The sequence below is a fragment of the Oratosquilla oratoria genome, chromosome 43 (genome assembly GCF_046742065.1).
Source record: "Oratosquilla oratoria isolate Oo_2021 chromosome 43, ASM4674206v1, whole genome shotgun sequence".
Lineage (NCBI taxonomy): Eukaryota > Metazoa > Arthropoda > Malacostraca > Stomatopoda > Squillidae > Oratosquilla > Oratosquilla oratoria.
Window position 1 is genome coordinate 26,631,867 of NC_134819.1, and position 17,658 is coordinate 26,649,524.

Below are 17,658 nucleotides of genomic sequence, written 5' to 3' on the forward strand. Positions count from 1 at the left end.
GGATAAAGGACAAGTCGCCTCCGGACTCTACCTGCTGCTGGGCTCCTTTTCCCGCGGCGGAAGCGGCCGGGAAAGAGACGCGGATGTTCTCCGGTGACGTCATCAACCCGCCGTCTCCTTGGTGGTCTTCGGCCATCTCCGTAAGCTGTCAATGCAAATCAGCAATATAGTTCTGTCCAAGATGTTTGACCATAATTATGTGTCTGTTACAGCTTCATCAAGAATGGTCTCCGTGGCTACATACCCTGTTCCAAATCATGCAAATGGTCTTAGGCCAATACACCTAATGAAATATGTGTAATAAAAACACTTGGAAAATAAAATGAAAGGTGACCGAACGTTTACGTCTATTTAAGACATTTTCAAAGGTAATGAAATATGTGAATTATAGTGCAGTCTAATGGCACAGGAAGGCTGCTGATCTGGAGAGAAGATAGATTTCTTGTACACGAACTGTAAATCATGATGTTACACTATTCCACAGTGTGGGACATGATCAACCTACCCAATCATGTCCAGTGTACGAAGAGTACAAGCACACATAATCACTAGAGAAAAATGTAGTGGCACATTTGTAAATCACACAGGAAACTCACTGTCGGAGTGAAAGAAAAACTTGTGAGAAAGCTGACTTCTATATTTCGGCTGCCAATTGTAGCCCTCTTCAGGAAAGTACATAATAAGCCTATCTTGTATTTTCCTGAAGAGGTTGGCAGCTGGCATCCGAAATATAAAATTCAGTTCAGACAGCCTTCGTTAGTCAGTGGTCCATCCTTCAATTAAATAAGATTATGCACCATCAGTGTGGGCAAATTTACATAGTGTGTTACATAATTGCCAGTAAAGCATACAATAAGAAAATATCAAGTTACGAGGCAAGAGGAAGACCAAGGAGGACCTGGATTGAGGGTGTGAAAGAAACCCTGAAGAAGCCTCAACATCCCACCCATCCAAGTCATCCATCTTGCCAGAGACAGAAAACTTTCTCCCCTCAACGCCCAAGACGGTACAAGAGGACGGATAAAGTACAGTAAAGTTACATAATCAAAGGGGTCAAATCAAGCCCTGAGTAGTTATACTTTATGGTAAATGTATACTATGGTCTTAGCCAGGTGAAACGAGGCAACCGGCTCACCGTGCTGTCGGGGACGTCTCTCTAGATACTGAAGGATTAACAGGACAACTGAGCCCCGCCTACTCATTTGGTCTACTTGTCTACATGTACTATTGTGGTCACTCGAACCTAGCCCATGATATCAGAACCAAGCAAATACATATTTTGTTGTATCGCACTAATGCATTTTGGGGGCAAAAATAATCTAAGTACAGTCTTATTGGTGAAAATAACGTTAATATAATTTTCCTGAAAAAATAATTTTAGTTGTTAGGGAACTGCTGTATGTGGACATGTCCCTTACCTCTTGCAAGGATTTTCGTTTTGGATAACGTCAGTCATTTCTATTCCTCTTAAAGGAGACTTAAGGGCTACAAAGGGTTAAAGATATAAAGTTACAAGTTTAAAAATCGTATCTCTGGTTTTCTTACCTTCTCTTGCACGGACTCTTCCTCGAAATCGAGCATGAGAGTCTGCGAACTCGCGAGGCAATACTGAGAGAGTCCCACCAGGTGGTCCAAGGGTGATTCGGCCCTCAAAGGGCGCTCGTATCCTGAAGCCTGCAACAGAGAAGGATTACAAAAGATTACAAAGGAGGAGCATACTGACAGGAGACCTTTTGGTCCTTAACTAGGGCGGATGCGAAAAAACAATAATGATAATAAAAAATAAAAAATAAACAAATAAAGAATTATAACACCATGAATAATAAACAAAATAAATTAATACATTGGTATAGTTAAATAATAAACAAACAGGAAAATAGTGAATAATAATAAATCCACAAATAGATAATAATAAATGATAATCAAGCAAATAATAATAAACAAACAGACAAATGATAAACAAATAATACAAAATGAATGGCAGGCATTACAGCATCTTGCTTAGGTGTTTATCTAACCGAATCTTGAAGCTTCGAACTGAACTACATTGCACTAACCACATCCTGGGGGTGAAGGTGTTCTTCTCAATTGAACGAAATCGCCTGACGGGGGCCCGACACCACGTCATTCGTGAACATATGACAGTCGTCATCTTAAACGAAACTTGGAGGGATTGAAGATGTGCGCGAAAAGAAATACCAACCTTATACTTAGGGAGCATTAAGGTTATAGTCGCTTATAATTATCGATGACTCGTCTCGGAATCCAAAAATGTTGTTTAATAACACGACCCTTGATAGAGTTGAATTTCATCCCATTTAGGTAATGAATTTAACTAAATAAGAATGCATATGAATAGATATAAGATATATAAGACGACATAACTCCCAATATAGGTTTTTGAAACACTGGATGAAAATGGAATTTCCCTCATCCGAATAAAATCGTCAGGCGTTTACGAGAGGTTGGTACTCCTGTACGGATTGGATTTAGGTCCTTACATACTGGGTGGCACTTTAACTTTCCCCGAGACTGTCGCCAGACGATTTTATTTAACTCCGTGGCATCCCCTCACCAGCGAGGGGGTCGTATTTTTCAGATACCCATGGACCACACAGATACCCCTTTAGGTCTCCACATGCCGTGACATCTGATGTTACGGAAATGACATTGTGATCAGGGTCAGCACCAAAATGGATAAAGAAATAATAATAATGATAATAATAATAATAACAATAATAATAATAATAATAATAATAATAATAATAATAATAATAATAATAATAATAATAATAATAATAATAATAATAATAATAATAATAATAATATTAATAATAATAATAATAATAATAATAATAATAATAATAATAATAATAATAATAATAATAATAATAATAATAATAATAATAATAATATTAATAATTATTAATAATAATTTATTATATTAATAATAATAATAATAATAATAATAATAATAATGATAATAATAATAATAATAATAATAATAATAATGATAATAATGATAATAATAATAATAATAATAATAATAATAATAATAATAATAATAATAATAATAATAATAATAATAATAATAATAATAATAATAATAATAATAATAATAATAATAATGATAATAATAATAACAACAGTGATAATGATAACAACAATAATAATAATATAGTAATAATGATAATAATAGTAACAATAATAATAATAGTAATAATAATATTAGTAGTAATAATAATAATAGTAAAAATAATAATAATAATAGTAGTAGTAATAATAATAATAATAATAATAATAATAATGATAAATGATAATAATAATAATAATAATAATAATAATAATAATAATAACAATAACAATAACAATAACAATAACAATAATAATAATAATAATAATAATAACAACAATAACAATAACAATAACAATAACAATAATAATAATGATAATGATAATAATAATAATAATAATAATAATAATAATAATAATAATAATAATAATAATAATAATAATAATAATAATAATAATAATAATAATAATAATAATAATAATAATAATAATAATAATAATAATAATAATAATAATAATAATAATAATAATAATAATAATAATAATAATAATAATAATAATAATAATAATAATAGTAATAATAATAATAATAATAATAATAATAATAATAATAATAATAATAATAATAATAATAATAATAATAATAATAATAATAATAATAATAATAATAATAATAATAATAATAATAATAATAATAATAATAATAATAATAATAATGATAATAATAATAATAATAATAATAATAATAATAATAACGACACTCGACTGCTACCATTGTCAACGTCTTGCGCTCACACGTGATCTCACGATCTGCCACGCCATCCCCATCCTAATCATCTACATGAAATATATCTAGTTCCTGCTACCACGTTCATTTTAAGTTAGGGGACTGCTCCACGAAGTCATTGTCAGTGGCGATTTTAGATCACTAATAGACTTCTAGACACTGAAACTACATACTACGGACCTCCAGCTTCTCTGCAATATGCTCAAGAACGGCCCTGATGCTGGTGAGGAACTTGAGCGTCGTCTCGAGGCGTAGCTTCAGGTTGTCCATCCTCGAATGCTCATCCTTGAGCTCCTTCTGCAGCTCGTCGAGGACTCCGGCCACTCTGAAAGAAGAAGTGGACTTCTGAAGAGGTTTACAAGGGGAGGCACTCCATGGGGGTCAAGGTGATGCACATGTGAACAAATGAAGGCGTTGGCTGGACGACGACAGGTTACGTTAAATGCGACATCAACAGCGAAATGTTCGGGAAGTATCTGGAAATCTATGAACTACCTAGCGACAGATAACGCATCAAGAATTATTTGCACAAAATATGCACGCACGTGTGTATATATCATGTATATATATATATATATATATATATATATATATATATATATACATGATATATACTGTATACACTCTGTGTGTGTGTGTGTGTGTGTGTGTGTGTGTGTGTGTGTGTGTATTCACCTTGGTCTTTTTGATCACGTGTTGGACTCGTGATCAACAGCTGTTTCCCACCCGGAAGAGATCTCAGAGCTCGTATGACCGATCTATGGGTAATGCTATGACCTTACACACACACACCCAACTCCCTGCCCACGAGAGTCAGAGCAACGATCCGAAGCGGAGCGATACCGAAATAATTTCGGCCCTGGGCAGGATTTGAACAAGGTACTGCGGGCACCACCGTACTATCAGTCCAGTGCTCTATCAACCACGCCACCGAGTGAGAGAGAGAGAGAGAGAGAGAGAGAGAGAGAGAGAGAGAGTGTGTGTGTGTGTGTGTGTGTGTGTGTGTGTGTGTGTGTGTGTGGGTGTGGGTGTGTGCGTGCGCGCGTTTGTGTTTGCTAACAAACAAACAGGGTTGACCGAATGTAGGGAGAAGAGGAGAGAGGAGAGGAGAGAAACGGTACATCTTCACTGACCACAACGTTACTCTTTTCAACACGGAGACGCACCTCGCGATCACTCGTTCCGTCCAAGGACAGATTATTACTTGACACAGCTGAAGAGTGAGGCGGTCTCAGTCTTGCAGTGGGTCTCGATTGACCAAGAGACGTTTCAGAACAGATGTCGCCACCCCCCAGCCTTTACCTGAATGGAATTAATAATCCTCAGACGGGGGGAAAAACCGTTAAAATTCGTTACTGTGTTTAAGGGGTTGCGGGACTGACGTTGCAACCCGGACCGACAAATTCTTTCTTTGGGTTCCCGGAAGGAATGCCCTCTGGGCAAGACGCTCAGCAGATGGTGCCTTCAGAGCCGTGGCGGATGCGGAGGAGCACAAGGAAGGATTGAAGACTGTGAAAAACAACAAGAACGTGTGAGGAACGTACAGTCGAGAGGAGAAATAGGTTTGAAGGGAAGAGTTAATAAGAAGGAGGAGGAGGATGGAGAGTGGAGAGATGGAGAAGAGAGAACATGTGGAGGAGGAGCAGGAGGAGGGGTGGAGAGGGAGGAGGTAGAAGAGGAGAAAGAGGTAGTGGAGGCGATGGGACAGGAGAGGTGAAACAGGGAAGATGGTGGAGGCAGAGGACGTGGCGATGAAGAAGGATCAGAAGGAGAAATTGTATCTTGTAACAGATAACAAGCGATTCTATCCATGGGGGCAGCATCACGCCAAAAATGTGGAGTCGTTGTACAGGGAATGTTTAAGAAAGGGAGCAGAAATGAAGGGTAGTAGAGATTAAAAGTAATCAACATTTTTTTTTTATCGAGATTAGTCTTCTATCGTAAGAGAAAGACAGAGTGAGGAAGAGGGAAGGTTAAAGTAAAGTAAAGAGGAAGGAAAGAGGACAAAAGGCGGAAAAGAGAAGAGAGGCATAATGAGAGCCATGGGAAGAAAGAGTAAAAAAAAAAAAAAAAAAAAAAAAAAAATGGTAGACAGATTGGAGGGAGTACTTGGAGGTTGGAGTTGGAAGAGGGGTTGGAGGGATATGGAGGGATATGGAGGGACTGTCCGTTTCGATGGTTTTTGCCACGCCAAGTTCTGTCTACCTTGTGAAGCAGCGTTATTTCTCTCGACCCGACCCATTTTCTGTCGTGTAGTGCGGGTTGCCATCTCCAACCCTCCCTCTCACCTCTCCCTCCCTCCTTGCCCCTTCCTGCCATCACAATGTCATCCTCAACCCACCAATCAACTTTGTCCAAACAAGCTTGATAGAGAAACCTGGAGCAGCATTGATAAAAAAGTATGATTACAGACACTATCAGTTGAACTGAATTATGTGCTACATCTTAACCAATTATCTTAGCATTATATCTGGATTCAAAGCTGGTTAAGATCGTCACCTGAACGCTGTTCTGTTTTTATAAACAATGATTCCTAAAACAGTGAAAGTTTTATCAGCACATAGAGACATTACGGAGTGTGTGTGTTCGTGCGTGCGTGTGTATGGATGTGTGTATGTGTATGTGTATGTGTGTGTGTGTGTGTGTGTGTGTGTGTGTGTGTGTGTGTGTGTGTGTGTGTGTGTGTGTGTGTGTGTGTGTGTGTGTGTGTGTGTGTGTGTGTGTGTGTGTGTGTGTGTTGTGTTCATTTCTCAGACACCACCGGAGTTCTCCATCACCCTGTTTCCCAATCCATCATCGTCTGTCTCAAATGATCGGAGTTTCCCACTCTCTGAAACCTTTATATATTATATTTAGATTAAATGTCTACTTCGCTGAGGGGAAGTCTGTTATTTACCTAATCTCTAATACAGTGGTTTCCAACCTTTCCTGAATTGAGGCACCCTTGCCAAGTCTTTCAGAAGTCCCCGGCACCCTTATTAGAAAATCTAAATTCTAGTTTGTCAGTATCTTATTGATTCAACATCAGTGTAACAAAATTTTGTCCCTGGATAATATGAAAACACTCATCTTTACACTAATGCTGCTTTAATGAACAAAAATGTATGACAGAGTCGGTAATATGAAAATTATTTTTGCCCTCAATTTTGGCGGCACCCTCAGCTGATCTCACGGCACTCTTTGGTGCCGCGGCACACCTGTTGGGAATCACTGCTTTCATATCCCTTTCGCCCTTCCCATTCTCCCTAGCCCTCTCTACAACCACCCTCCTCCTCCATACTTACTTGGCATCTTCTTCGGTAGCCTCATACTTGACCCGCGCCAGCTCCTGCTGAAGGTCCTCCTTCTCCTGACGAAGACGGGTCACTTCCTCCAGGGTGACGGATCGGAGCTGCGTCAGGTGTTCTTTGGTGGAAGCCTGTGACGTCAGTCGCTCCACCACCTCCTCGACCTGCGTCACGCCTAAGACCTCCTGGAAAAGAGGAAAAGAGATACACAGACTGTCAGGGCAGAGGAGCCCGTCCCTGTCCGGTGGGAAACTTAAAAAAAAAAAAAAAAAAAAAAAAAAAATGGGGCTTCAGGAGTGAACGTGAAAAAACTATACTCCGTCTATCTAATTAATGCGAAGATTTCCACTACTATAACGCTGATTTTAGTTTGTAATCCTCAGCACTGATTTAATTGCAATTTCTTTCAAAAAGAAAAGAAAAAAAAAACAGGAAATAACACACTGCCATTTATATAAGAATTAAATTCATTCATCTATATACCAAAGGCTTCTTTCCCCCATATAAGGGAGGTAACCAAGTCAAAGGCATGCAATCAATCCCACCTATTCCACTCCTATCCACCACCCAGTGTTTCTATCTCAACTTAGCTCCCCGTGGATGACGGGTCATCCCTGTATCCCGCCCCCTGCCCCGGGTCAGAAGCAATGCAGGAAGACACAGCATACCCACAGCAGGGATATGAAAATTACAAACCAGAAATTGGCATTGCAGTGAAGAAAATACCAATCCTTCCCAATGAGTTGGACAAAAGTCAATAGAGATATCAAATGTCCAAAGGCAATGAAAAAATGTGGCTCTAATTTAGCTGTATACTCGTACATCAATAATGACACCATTTTGTGAATGGAGGTAACACACTTAATGAGATTTGGGGACCGCTGAGCTTAGAGAACAACACCTTGAAACTTTTGAATTCCTTAACACCGTTAACACCGATTTTGTCCTGACTGAAGCCAGGTGATTTTGTTCATCTAAGAAAGTCCCACTTTATTGCCCATCATTCAAATATGATTTGACTGCAACAACAACCCAAGGTCTTCGTAACAAGTCTGTAATTCTTGTCTACTTCGCAAACGTTATTTCAAAAGAAATGTAGGGAAACTGAGACTAAACTCGTTCCTTTTCTTTCTGGCTTCCCCCAAGATGTTCCCTTCATATGTGACAACTCCCATCCAACTCCCCAAAGCTCGGAAGCCAAGGCGATAAGAACATAAGAACAAAAGAATGAAGGAGACTGCAAGAGACCATAAGGCCTACACTAGGCAGCTCCATATCCATCACCGCCTGTCATCCCCATCCATAAAGTTGTCTAACCATTTCTTAAAACAACTGATAGTTTCAGCGCACACTACATGGTTACTAAGTCTATTCCATTCGCTGACCACCCTATTAATAAACCAATTCTTGCCTATTTCCTTCTTAAATCTAAATTTGTCCAGTTTAAATCCATTACTGCGAGTCCTGCCCTGTTGTTTTAATATGATGACCTTGTTTGCATCACCCTTGATATCGAAGACCACCGCCATTACCACCATCATAAGGGGAATTGGCTGAATCTCACCTTGAGGTTATTGAATATAGCGTGGCACTTCTCAAGTTCAGTCTCCAGTTCTTCGTGCGTGGAAGTCTCGGCTGCTGGCGAGTCTCGCCGAAGTGGAGTTCGAAGAATGGAGAGTCGACGGTCAGAACCTTGGGTGTCACCGAATCCAACCATCCGTTCCTCGGCTCTGCGTCTGTGTGTCGGAAAGGTTTACAATTCATTCGGTGTCATCTTCAAGAATTTTGATTTGGCCAACACCAGACAATTCTATTCGAGTTAAATCTGACATCTAAGTCGTTAAAGAACAGTCTTGATTCCTCTATGGCCTTGTGTTGCCTCTGAAAGTTTCGTTCTGGTTAATAATGCTAAGCGATTTTGTTTACCTTGTAGATGATCTCTAGGTGTAGAATAAACAGATTATTAACATGTAGTAGCCTTCACACTAGGAAAAATAGCGTCGACTTTAGTCCCTCGGTATGATTAATTTCTCCACCGACTCTTTAGATGGACGTATGTATGAGCCAAAGGAAGTAAACGCATTGACTTAGCAAATCAGTACTCGTCCTTCTTCAGCACTTGACATCATTCCATGCAGGCTCCAGATTGATCTCCAACGTCTCCAGGCAGTTAAGATTTATTTGATACAACTACACCATATATAGTCATCCCCTCTGTCTTGCCTGCTCTGGGTCACCTCGCACGGAGAAAGTTATAGTGGTGATATACAAATGTCGACTTTTCGCTTGTGTGACGACTATTTTACAGCTTTTCATGTAAAAGTTGTAGTACAATTCGTTCCCAGTATTCTGGTACTCTAGACCCGGCTACATTGGATCGGAACGATCTTGATTATTCATTTTATTTGCTGCATATATCAATTTGCATGGAAATATCCAAAATCTAAAAATACAACGCCTCTCCACATGCAAAGAAGCGGAGCTTGTGACGTCATGTCGTCATGTCGACTCCGATAGACTTCGTAATGCATGCCTAGACTCTGGAAATATGGATGAGATATACGGGGATAAAAATTCTGGTCTGAATTGAAATTATCTCAAGAATTTGGGAAACTGATTATTGACGTGCTTTTCAGTCGAAAAGTTCCAATAAAATTATTCTGAACGGAATGTCGTTTATCCATGGTTGTATGAGAAATAATACGAAGACAAACTTTCGTTTGGAGAGATACCATCTCCATCGGTAAGGGTATGATAATTATCTAAATTACCCAAAGAGATCTAAAATTATCCACGTGCCCAATTCCCCTTCCCACTGCCACCTCACCCTCCCACCCTCCTCACTTGCACTCCTGAAGCCGCTTTTCGCGCTCCTTCTTGGTGAGAAAGGCCTCCTCTTCTTGGCTGTGCAGTTCGGCCCGCAAGGCGTCCCTGGTCTTCTCGGCATTTCGGCGACTCTCCTGAAGAAGGGCGTCAAATCATGAGAATCACGGGAATTTAGATATGAAAGGAACTATCGAGATTTTCGTCATCCCTTCAGTTCAATGACGCCCCCTCGGCATAATGAATTCGTCTAATCTTTGGTAAACATAACGAAAGTAAATATTGGTTCTGACAGGATTGATCGAAGTTGTGATTACCTTGTCAATGTGAAGGGGTTTCTTTGAGGTGAATAAAGCCATCTCACTTTTTTTTTATTTAGGCAGATCAAAGATCACTACAGCAACGGGTAAGACTGGTTGAAAGCGATGATACATGGAAACAACAAATAAAATAAAATAAAAATATATCTTCGTCATTAGGGCCAGCCCCAACTCCCTCTGCTTATTCTCGCTTTCCTCCTTACCCTTAGTTTAGAGAGCGCATCGTGCTGGTCCGAGACCTGCTTGCTTAGGTCGTCCAGGACCCTGCTGTAGGAGGCTGCCTCCCCGCGTAGGGCCGCCAGCATCCTCTCATACTTCCGTTTCACTCCCTCTGCCTCCCCCGCCTGAACACACACGCGGTCCAGCTCGTTCTCCAATGCGATCTGCTCCTGTAGGAGTAGCGGGAGAGGATGGGATGAGGCGTAAACGTGAAGAATGATTCGTGCAGCCTTGTAATAAAGGAATACGATGACCTAACCACTGGCGTCACCCACAACAGACTATGTAGGCCTCGACACTGCGGTGAACAGGGCTGACCAAAATAACTTTAATCTCATCACTACATTGATGTTCCACCGTGTGATCACAATCGTCTCTCATTACACAGAATGAAATCTGTAGAGCGCGTCACTGAATCAAAAGGGTTAAAAGTGAGTAAGGGATGGGTGGTATGTTACTTTTCTTTTCGCTAGTTTTCGTTTTGTTTTCGTGACGACAACCACCCCGATCATAGACCAAATGGTCTTGTGCTCAGTTGCATCTCACTGTACCCCGGCATGAATGCGGGATATTAATCCTGTTACCGCGTGTTAAACTGATCCCTATAAACACTTGTATTTCAACAGACGAACATTTTTACATTTGTAATTCGTTTAATCCTTAATAGGTTGACTCGAAAAGCGCCTCTACACGGAATTTATCTATCTAACTATATACCAAAGGCTTCTTCACTCTTATAAACAAGGTAGCTAAATCAAAGGCATGCACCCACTCCCACCCATTCCAATCCCATCCAACACCTCTGTTTCCCTCTTATCTTAGCTCCTCCTGGATGAAGGGACATCTCTTTCTCGTGCCCACTGCCTGGGTCAGAAGCAATGCAGCAGAAAAATTTTAGGTAGGGATTTCTGGAAATGATTGTAATCCTTTCAGCTCCTTCAGATGAATAAAGTCCTCTGGAACTACTCTAAACAACGCAGCACTTAGTTTTAGGTCAGGCTGGAACCTGGGACAGAATTTATAAAAGATCCTAACCTCTAAGTCTAGACATAAATCTTAAAAATGGCGAGGTTATGTCTAGACTTAAGCATTTAGGTCGCCGACATAATAGGGATTTAGATAAAATCTCCGCCATTATGGTTAGGATTTTTTATCGATTAGGGTTAAGATCTTTTATAAATTTGGCCCCTGAATACCTTCTCGACGTAAACCCACTCTCAACTGAATAAAACCGTCTGATGTAATCCAGAACAAAATCACATTAGATAAATGTGAGCACAAATGGGTGAACTCCAAAAATTTTAAATAATTTATTCTGAAAATATTAGAGATAATCTGACATGTTGTTTTGCTTCTGGGTGATACAAGAATGGCTATTAAAGACTGGTTGCGTTCTATATCACATAAAGAGGGAACCAGTTAATGTAGGAATTAGGAATGGAATCACGTGGACTTACCTGTTTCAATTGTTCGATGGTGCGTTCCTCCTCGACTGCCTTCTCGGGACCAATATCTCGTAGATGCTCCTGCAGCTGACGCAGCTTGTCTTCTTTCTGTCGAGATGAAGGAATGTTACCATGTATGTATATATACGTACACACACACATTATGTATATATATGAATATATATATATATATATATATATATATATACATATATGTATATATATATATATATATGTATATATATATATATACTTGTGTTTTTGTGTCATTATGACATTTGGAAGTAAACTTTCCTTCTGGGATTCGAACCCTCGCCTAATCGGCTTGAATGTCTGTATAAATGTATGTACACATGCATGTTTGCACACCTATATGCACGTCGTGTATATATATATATATATATATATATTATATATATATATATATATATATATATATATCCTTGCAAACACGATCGAGATTAACAGTAGTATGTAGGGTCGATGGACACATATTTGGATGCTGTCAGGTTGGAGACTCGAACCTAGTCGTTACGTAGCAAGTGGACAGTGACTTAACCAATTTGCCAATCAAGAGGTCTATAAGTTAAGCACAATTTCTTATACATGTATGCTCGAGTTACATACGTATATACGAAATTTATGCTCAACCCATTCGCGCCAATTGGTAGAATGTACACAATAGGAATAATATTAACGGATACTGAATGGTCCCCAGTATACAGATATTCATCTTATCAACCACATTAACTTATTTCCATCTTAATTCCTTGCAAACACAATCGACTATATAGTATTTGAACAGAAAGAGAAACCTACGGTCAGAGACAGAAATATATAGAAAGATACGCGTACCTTGGGTCAGGTCTGGGTCAAAGAGAGAAATACGCATACCTTAGATCAGGTCTGGGTCAAAGAGATTGATGCGCGTGCCTTGGGTCAGGTCGATTCGGGGCGACGGCCCAAAAATCAGGTCAGTACTTTGGATGAGATGTATAGCAATCTGGCAGATCTAATTATTAATGCACAAAACACATTTATCCCCCTAAAGTCAATACGAAAAAATAGTAATACTCCCAAATGGATGACGGACAGATTGAAACATGAGATCGGAATTAAAAGAGGACTTTACGTAAAAATAAAAAACGGGGAATCACACCTTAGATCAAGATATAACGAAATGGCAAAGCTGGTTAAAAGGAATACACGTTCAGCGAAACGTAATTATGAAATCAAGGTTGCCAGTCAAGCAAAATCCAACCCAAAGGGTTTCTTTCACCTCTATAGAACAAAAAATAAAGAAAGAATAGGACCAATTAAAAACGATGAAAATGTCATGATAGAATCGGAAGAAAAAATGAGTGAGGAGTTTAACAATTATTTTCTATCGGTGTTTACTAATGAGAGGTTAGATAAAGTACCTGACTGCGATCCGATTTTCAGAGGGGATGAAGAAAATAGCCTAACTAATATCAGTATTAGTAAAGAAGAAATTATCAAGCAGATTGACAGACTTAAAGCTACAAAATCTCCGGGTCCGGACGAAATTTTTCCAAGAATGCTTAAAGAGTGTAAATTTGAAATCTGCGACCAGTTAACTGAAATATTCAATAAATCGGTAGACACTGGTTCTGTTCCAACTGCTTGGAGGCAGGCAAACGTTGTTCCTGTTTTTAAGAAGGGAGATAGATCGACCATATGCAACTACAGGCCAATCAGTTTGACATCGGTTATAGGAAAAATGCTTGAATCAATAATAGTAAATAGACTCAGAGAACACATTGAAGGGCATAATTTAATTCGTGATTCACAGCATGGTTTCTCCAAAGGTAAGTCATGCGTGACTAATCTTCTATCCTTTTACACTAAGGTATATAAGGCGTCAGACAACAATGAAAATTACGATGTTATTTACCTTGACTTTAGCAAAGCGTTCGACAAAGTGCCACACCAGAGACTACTAAATAAAATCAAAGCCCATGGCATAGGAGGAAAAGTGTTAGAATGGATTAGAGCTTGGATTAGTAACAGAAAACAGCGGGTCACCATAAATGGAATAAAATCTAGGTGGGGCAATGTTACTAGCGGGGTCCCCCAGGGCTCGGTTTTGGGTCCCTTATTGTTCATTATGTATATAAACGACTTAGACGATGGGTTAAATAGTGATGTTAGTAAGTTTGCGGACGACACTAAAATAGGACGCCTAATTAGGTCAGGAGAAGACGCCCAGATTCTGCAGGATGATCTTAATAAACTGTTAACATGGTCGGTGAAATGGCAAATGAACTTCAATATCTCTAAGTGTAGCGTGTTAAACGTAGGGCTACACAACCCCGAAAATAGATACAACTTAGATGACACGTTTTTAGAAAAATCTGAGTGCGAGAGGGACTTGGGAGTTCTGGTGAGTCCGGACCTTAAAACCAGGAAGCAGTGCATTAGCGCCAGAAATAAAGCAAACAGGGCATTAGGCTTCATTGCTAGGACGGTAACAAATAGAAGTGCAGAGGTAATTATTAAACTCTATCTAGCGATAGTTAGACCCATCCTTGACTATGCGGTACAGTTTTGGTCTCCGTCCTACAAAATGGACATAAATTCACTAGAATCAGTACAGAGAAGAATGACCAAAATGATACAAGGACTCGGAAATTTGCCTTACGAAGAGAGGCTTAGGCACCTAAACTTACACTCTCTGGAAAGACGCAGAGTGCGGGGTGATCTAATAGAAGTGTTCAAGTGGATCAAAGGCTATAACAAGGGTGATGCAAACAAGGTCATCATAATAAAACAACAGGGCAGGACTCGCAGTAATGGGTATAAACTGGACAAATTTAGATTTAAGAAGGAAATAGGCAAGAATTGGTTTACAAATAGGGTGGTCGATGAATGGAATAAACTTAGTAACCACGTAGTAAGCGCTGAAACTATCAGTTGTTTTAAAAAACGATTAGACAACTTTATGGATGGGGACGACAGGTGGTGATGGATACGGAGCTGCCTAGTGTAGGCCTTATGGTCTTTTGCAGTCTCCTTTATTTCTTATGTTCTTATGTTCTTATGATGATAGGCACGGAAATTGACAGGGGCGGACAGATACTAGATAGACAGAGATTGATAAACAGGTTTGTGGTGAGAGTGACAGACTGAGAGACAGATACAGATATTTGTACAAATCCATAGAGTACCTACCGTTTCCCTCTTGTGTTTCAGGAGATTTCGTTTCTTTATAAAGTCGTGAAGCTTGTTTTCCGCAACCTGTAATCATAGAAAATGATTACTTAAAGGGTAGACTATTTATTATGTGCCCACTGCTGTGGGAATATAAACATTTTCAAAAAGAAAATAGTCACATAGTGCGAAACGGAAAACTTACAATGTTTAGTGTTTAATCTTTACTCGTAATATTTGCTGTCTTTAAACGCTTATTTCACAGAATATCTTTAACTGAAATTCCTTGTGTATAAAGGGTCACCCCGTCTCTACCATATTGCACGTAAGCCAAAATCATGGTTGTAAATCACACATACATACAACACACACTTAAGTTTGTTAGTATAGCAGTTAATATCATAGCATGTTATTCTGCGGCCCCGAGATCGCATCCCACTCAGTGCATGAAAGCTCCACCATAGCGCAAACCGTTACTGCCCTCCTTAAGCAATGGGATGGGTGTGTGCTGTGTGTGTTGAGTGCATGATTCATAGCACGTATCGTACGAGTTATGAGCTACCGATGACACACACACACACACACACACACACACACACACACACACACACACACACACACACACACACACACACACACACACACACACACACACACACACACACACACACACACACACACACACACACACACACACACACACACACACACACACAATGTAGGAGACGTGTGTATGCATGCATGACTTGTATCGTAATAATTTGTTTTCTTGTAGTAATGTTTGTCTATCATCAATATGAATATTACTGATCTATATTTTGTTAATCGTTCTCAAATTTCATTTATCTCTACAATATACAACAATCACATATCGACCAACGTCATATATAAAATTTCGCTTCCCCAAGTTCGCAGGAAAAGACAGATAGATATGTCACCAGGAAGATAGATGAATTCAAGATATAATTAGAAAAAGGTAGACGACAGTGAGAAAGAGTATAAACTACCATATAAACACAACCCTCTATCCCTGGATAGATAGGAGAGTGAGAGGAAAAGAAAAAGATAGATAGATAGATAGATAGATAGATAGATAGATAGAGAGAGAGAGAGAGAGAGAGAGAGAGAGATAAATAGAGAGAGGAGGCAGAGAGAGAGGGGAGAGAGATAGAGAGAGAGGGCGGGAAGAATGAGAAGGAGAGAGGGTGAGTGTGAGAGGGAAAGGGAAGGAGAGAGGGAGGGGAGAGAGATAGAGAGAGAGGGGGCGGGAGGAAAGAGAAAGAGAGAGAGAGGTAGAGAGAGAGGGCGGGAGGAAAGAGAAAGAGAGAGAGAGAGAGAGAGAGAGTAAGGGGGAGAGGTGGGGTAGAGATATATAGAGAGAAAGGGTGGGAGGAAAGAAAGAAAGAAAGAGAGAGAGAGAGAGAGAGAGAGAGAGAGAGAGAGAGAGAGAGAGAGAGAGAGAGAGAGAGAGAGAGAGAGAGAGAGAGAGAGAGAGAGAGAGAGAGAGAGGGAGGGGGGAAGGAGGAGAGAGGGAGAAAAAGAGAAAGAGAAAGAGAGTATTCCTGTTTCGGAAAAGCAAATAACACCGTAAGAGTGATAGCACGAACTATCATCAACTAATGACACAATTACTTTTGGAATATATTGCTTCTTTTTTGTCGCCAGATCTTACCGGCAGGAAAGGATGATAAACCATTAAACTCATACTAATTATCAGAAACGAGTATTAAGAAACGTCTAAGTCTAGTGGAGGGGAGGGGGATATGATACAGGACTCTCAGGCCCTCTTCACACTAACGGTCTGAACCGCGCGGAAACCGTGGCGGGACCGCATAATCAAGGAAAAATTGCGCGGTTGTCTGTGAACGCCTCCGTTGAGTTACATTATCATTGAGCCGCCACGAGGATTTATGTAAGATTTGAGAATGTTTTTATGTTAAATAAATTGAATGAATTTCGCGTAGAGGCAATGGAAAATGGACTAAAGTACGGATTCAAGTTTTACACACACCAATCTGATTTGGTTATTTCGCTTGTTTTATTATCCTATTCAGGTCTTGCCAATATAATTCAGTAGGGGAAAGGAGGTCAGATGAATAATGAATTTTGTTTTCAAATATTTTCGTAATTCAGAGTGCAGGAACGTGTGAAAACTATAGATAGATAAAAAAAAATAATCATGTGCAGTCAACATTGAACATATAAGTGTAAGTGTTAACTGTGCTCGTATTGAATTAAATAATAACAATGTTTTGCAATAATTTCTGTCACCTTCTAAATAAAATTTCTATAAGGAGATTATTTTTCGTTTGATACCTCACCTTATGCCGCTATGATCACTTACCTGCAAAGTATGCTGGGCCTTCTTGCATCGACATGAAGCGCTGGAAACGCGACGGCGGCTCAGAAGAACGCGCTCGACCATTTTCTCTCCTCCCTGCACCGTAGAAAATGGGAAATTAGGAACTATAGCTTTCTATGTAAATTCGTAGTAACTTTTCCCTTGTTCAATAAATAAATAAATAAACATATAG

The 17,658-nt window shown here is 39.3% G+C and overlaps 1 protein-coding gene across 1 annotated transcript in view; it reads right to left on the minus strand.

Moving 5' to 3' along the window:
- Positions 1 to 17,658, minus strand: part of LOC143022020 (outer dynein arm-docking complex subunit 3-like) — a 33,658-nt gene that overhangs the window by 2,746 nt on the left and 13,254 nt on the right. The window contains exons 3-12 of the mRNA XM_076179956.1: positions 17,469 to 17,561; positions 15,146 to 15,211; positions 11,966 to 12,061; positions 10,493 to 10,678; positions 9,991 to 10,106; positions 8,711 to 8,882; positions 7,144 to 7,331; positions 4,040 to 4,184; positions 1,546 to 1,674; positions 32 to 145 (exon numbers count right to left, since the gene is read on the minus strand). Of these exons, the coding sequence (XP_076036071.1) occupies positions 32 to 145; positions 1,546 to 1,674; positions 4,040 to 4,184; positions 7,144 to 7,331; positions 8,711 to 8,882; positions 9,991 to 10,106; positions 10,493 to 10,678; positions 11,966 to 12,061; positions 15,146 to 15,211; positions 17,469 to 17,561 (1,305 nt within the window). The remainder of the gene's footprint in view (positions 1 to 31; positions 146 to 1,545; positions 1,675 to 4,039; positions 4,185 to 7,143; positions 7,332 to 8,710; positions 8,883 to 9,990; positions 10,107 to 10,492; positions 10,679 to 11,965; positions 12,062 to 15,145; positions 15,212 to 17,468; positions 17,562 to 17,658) is intronic.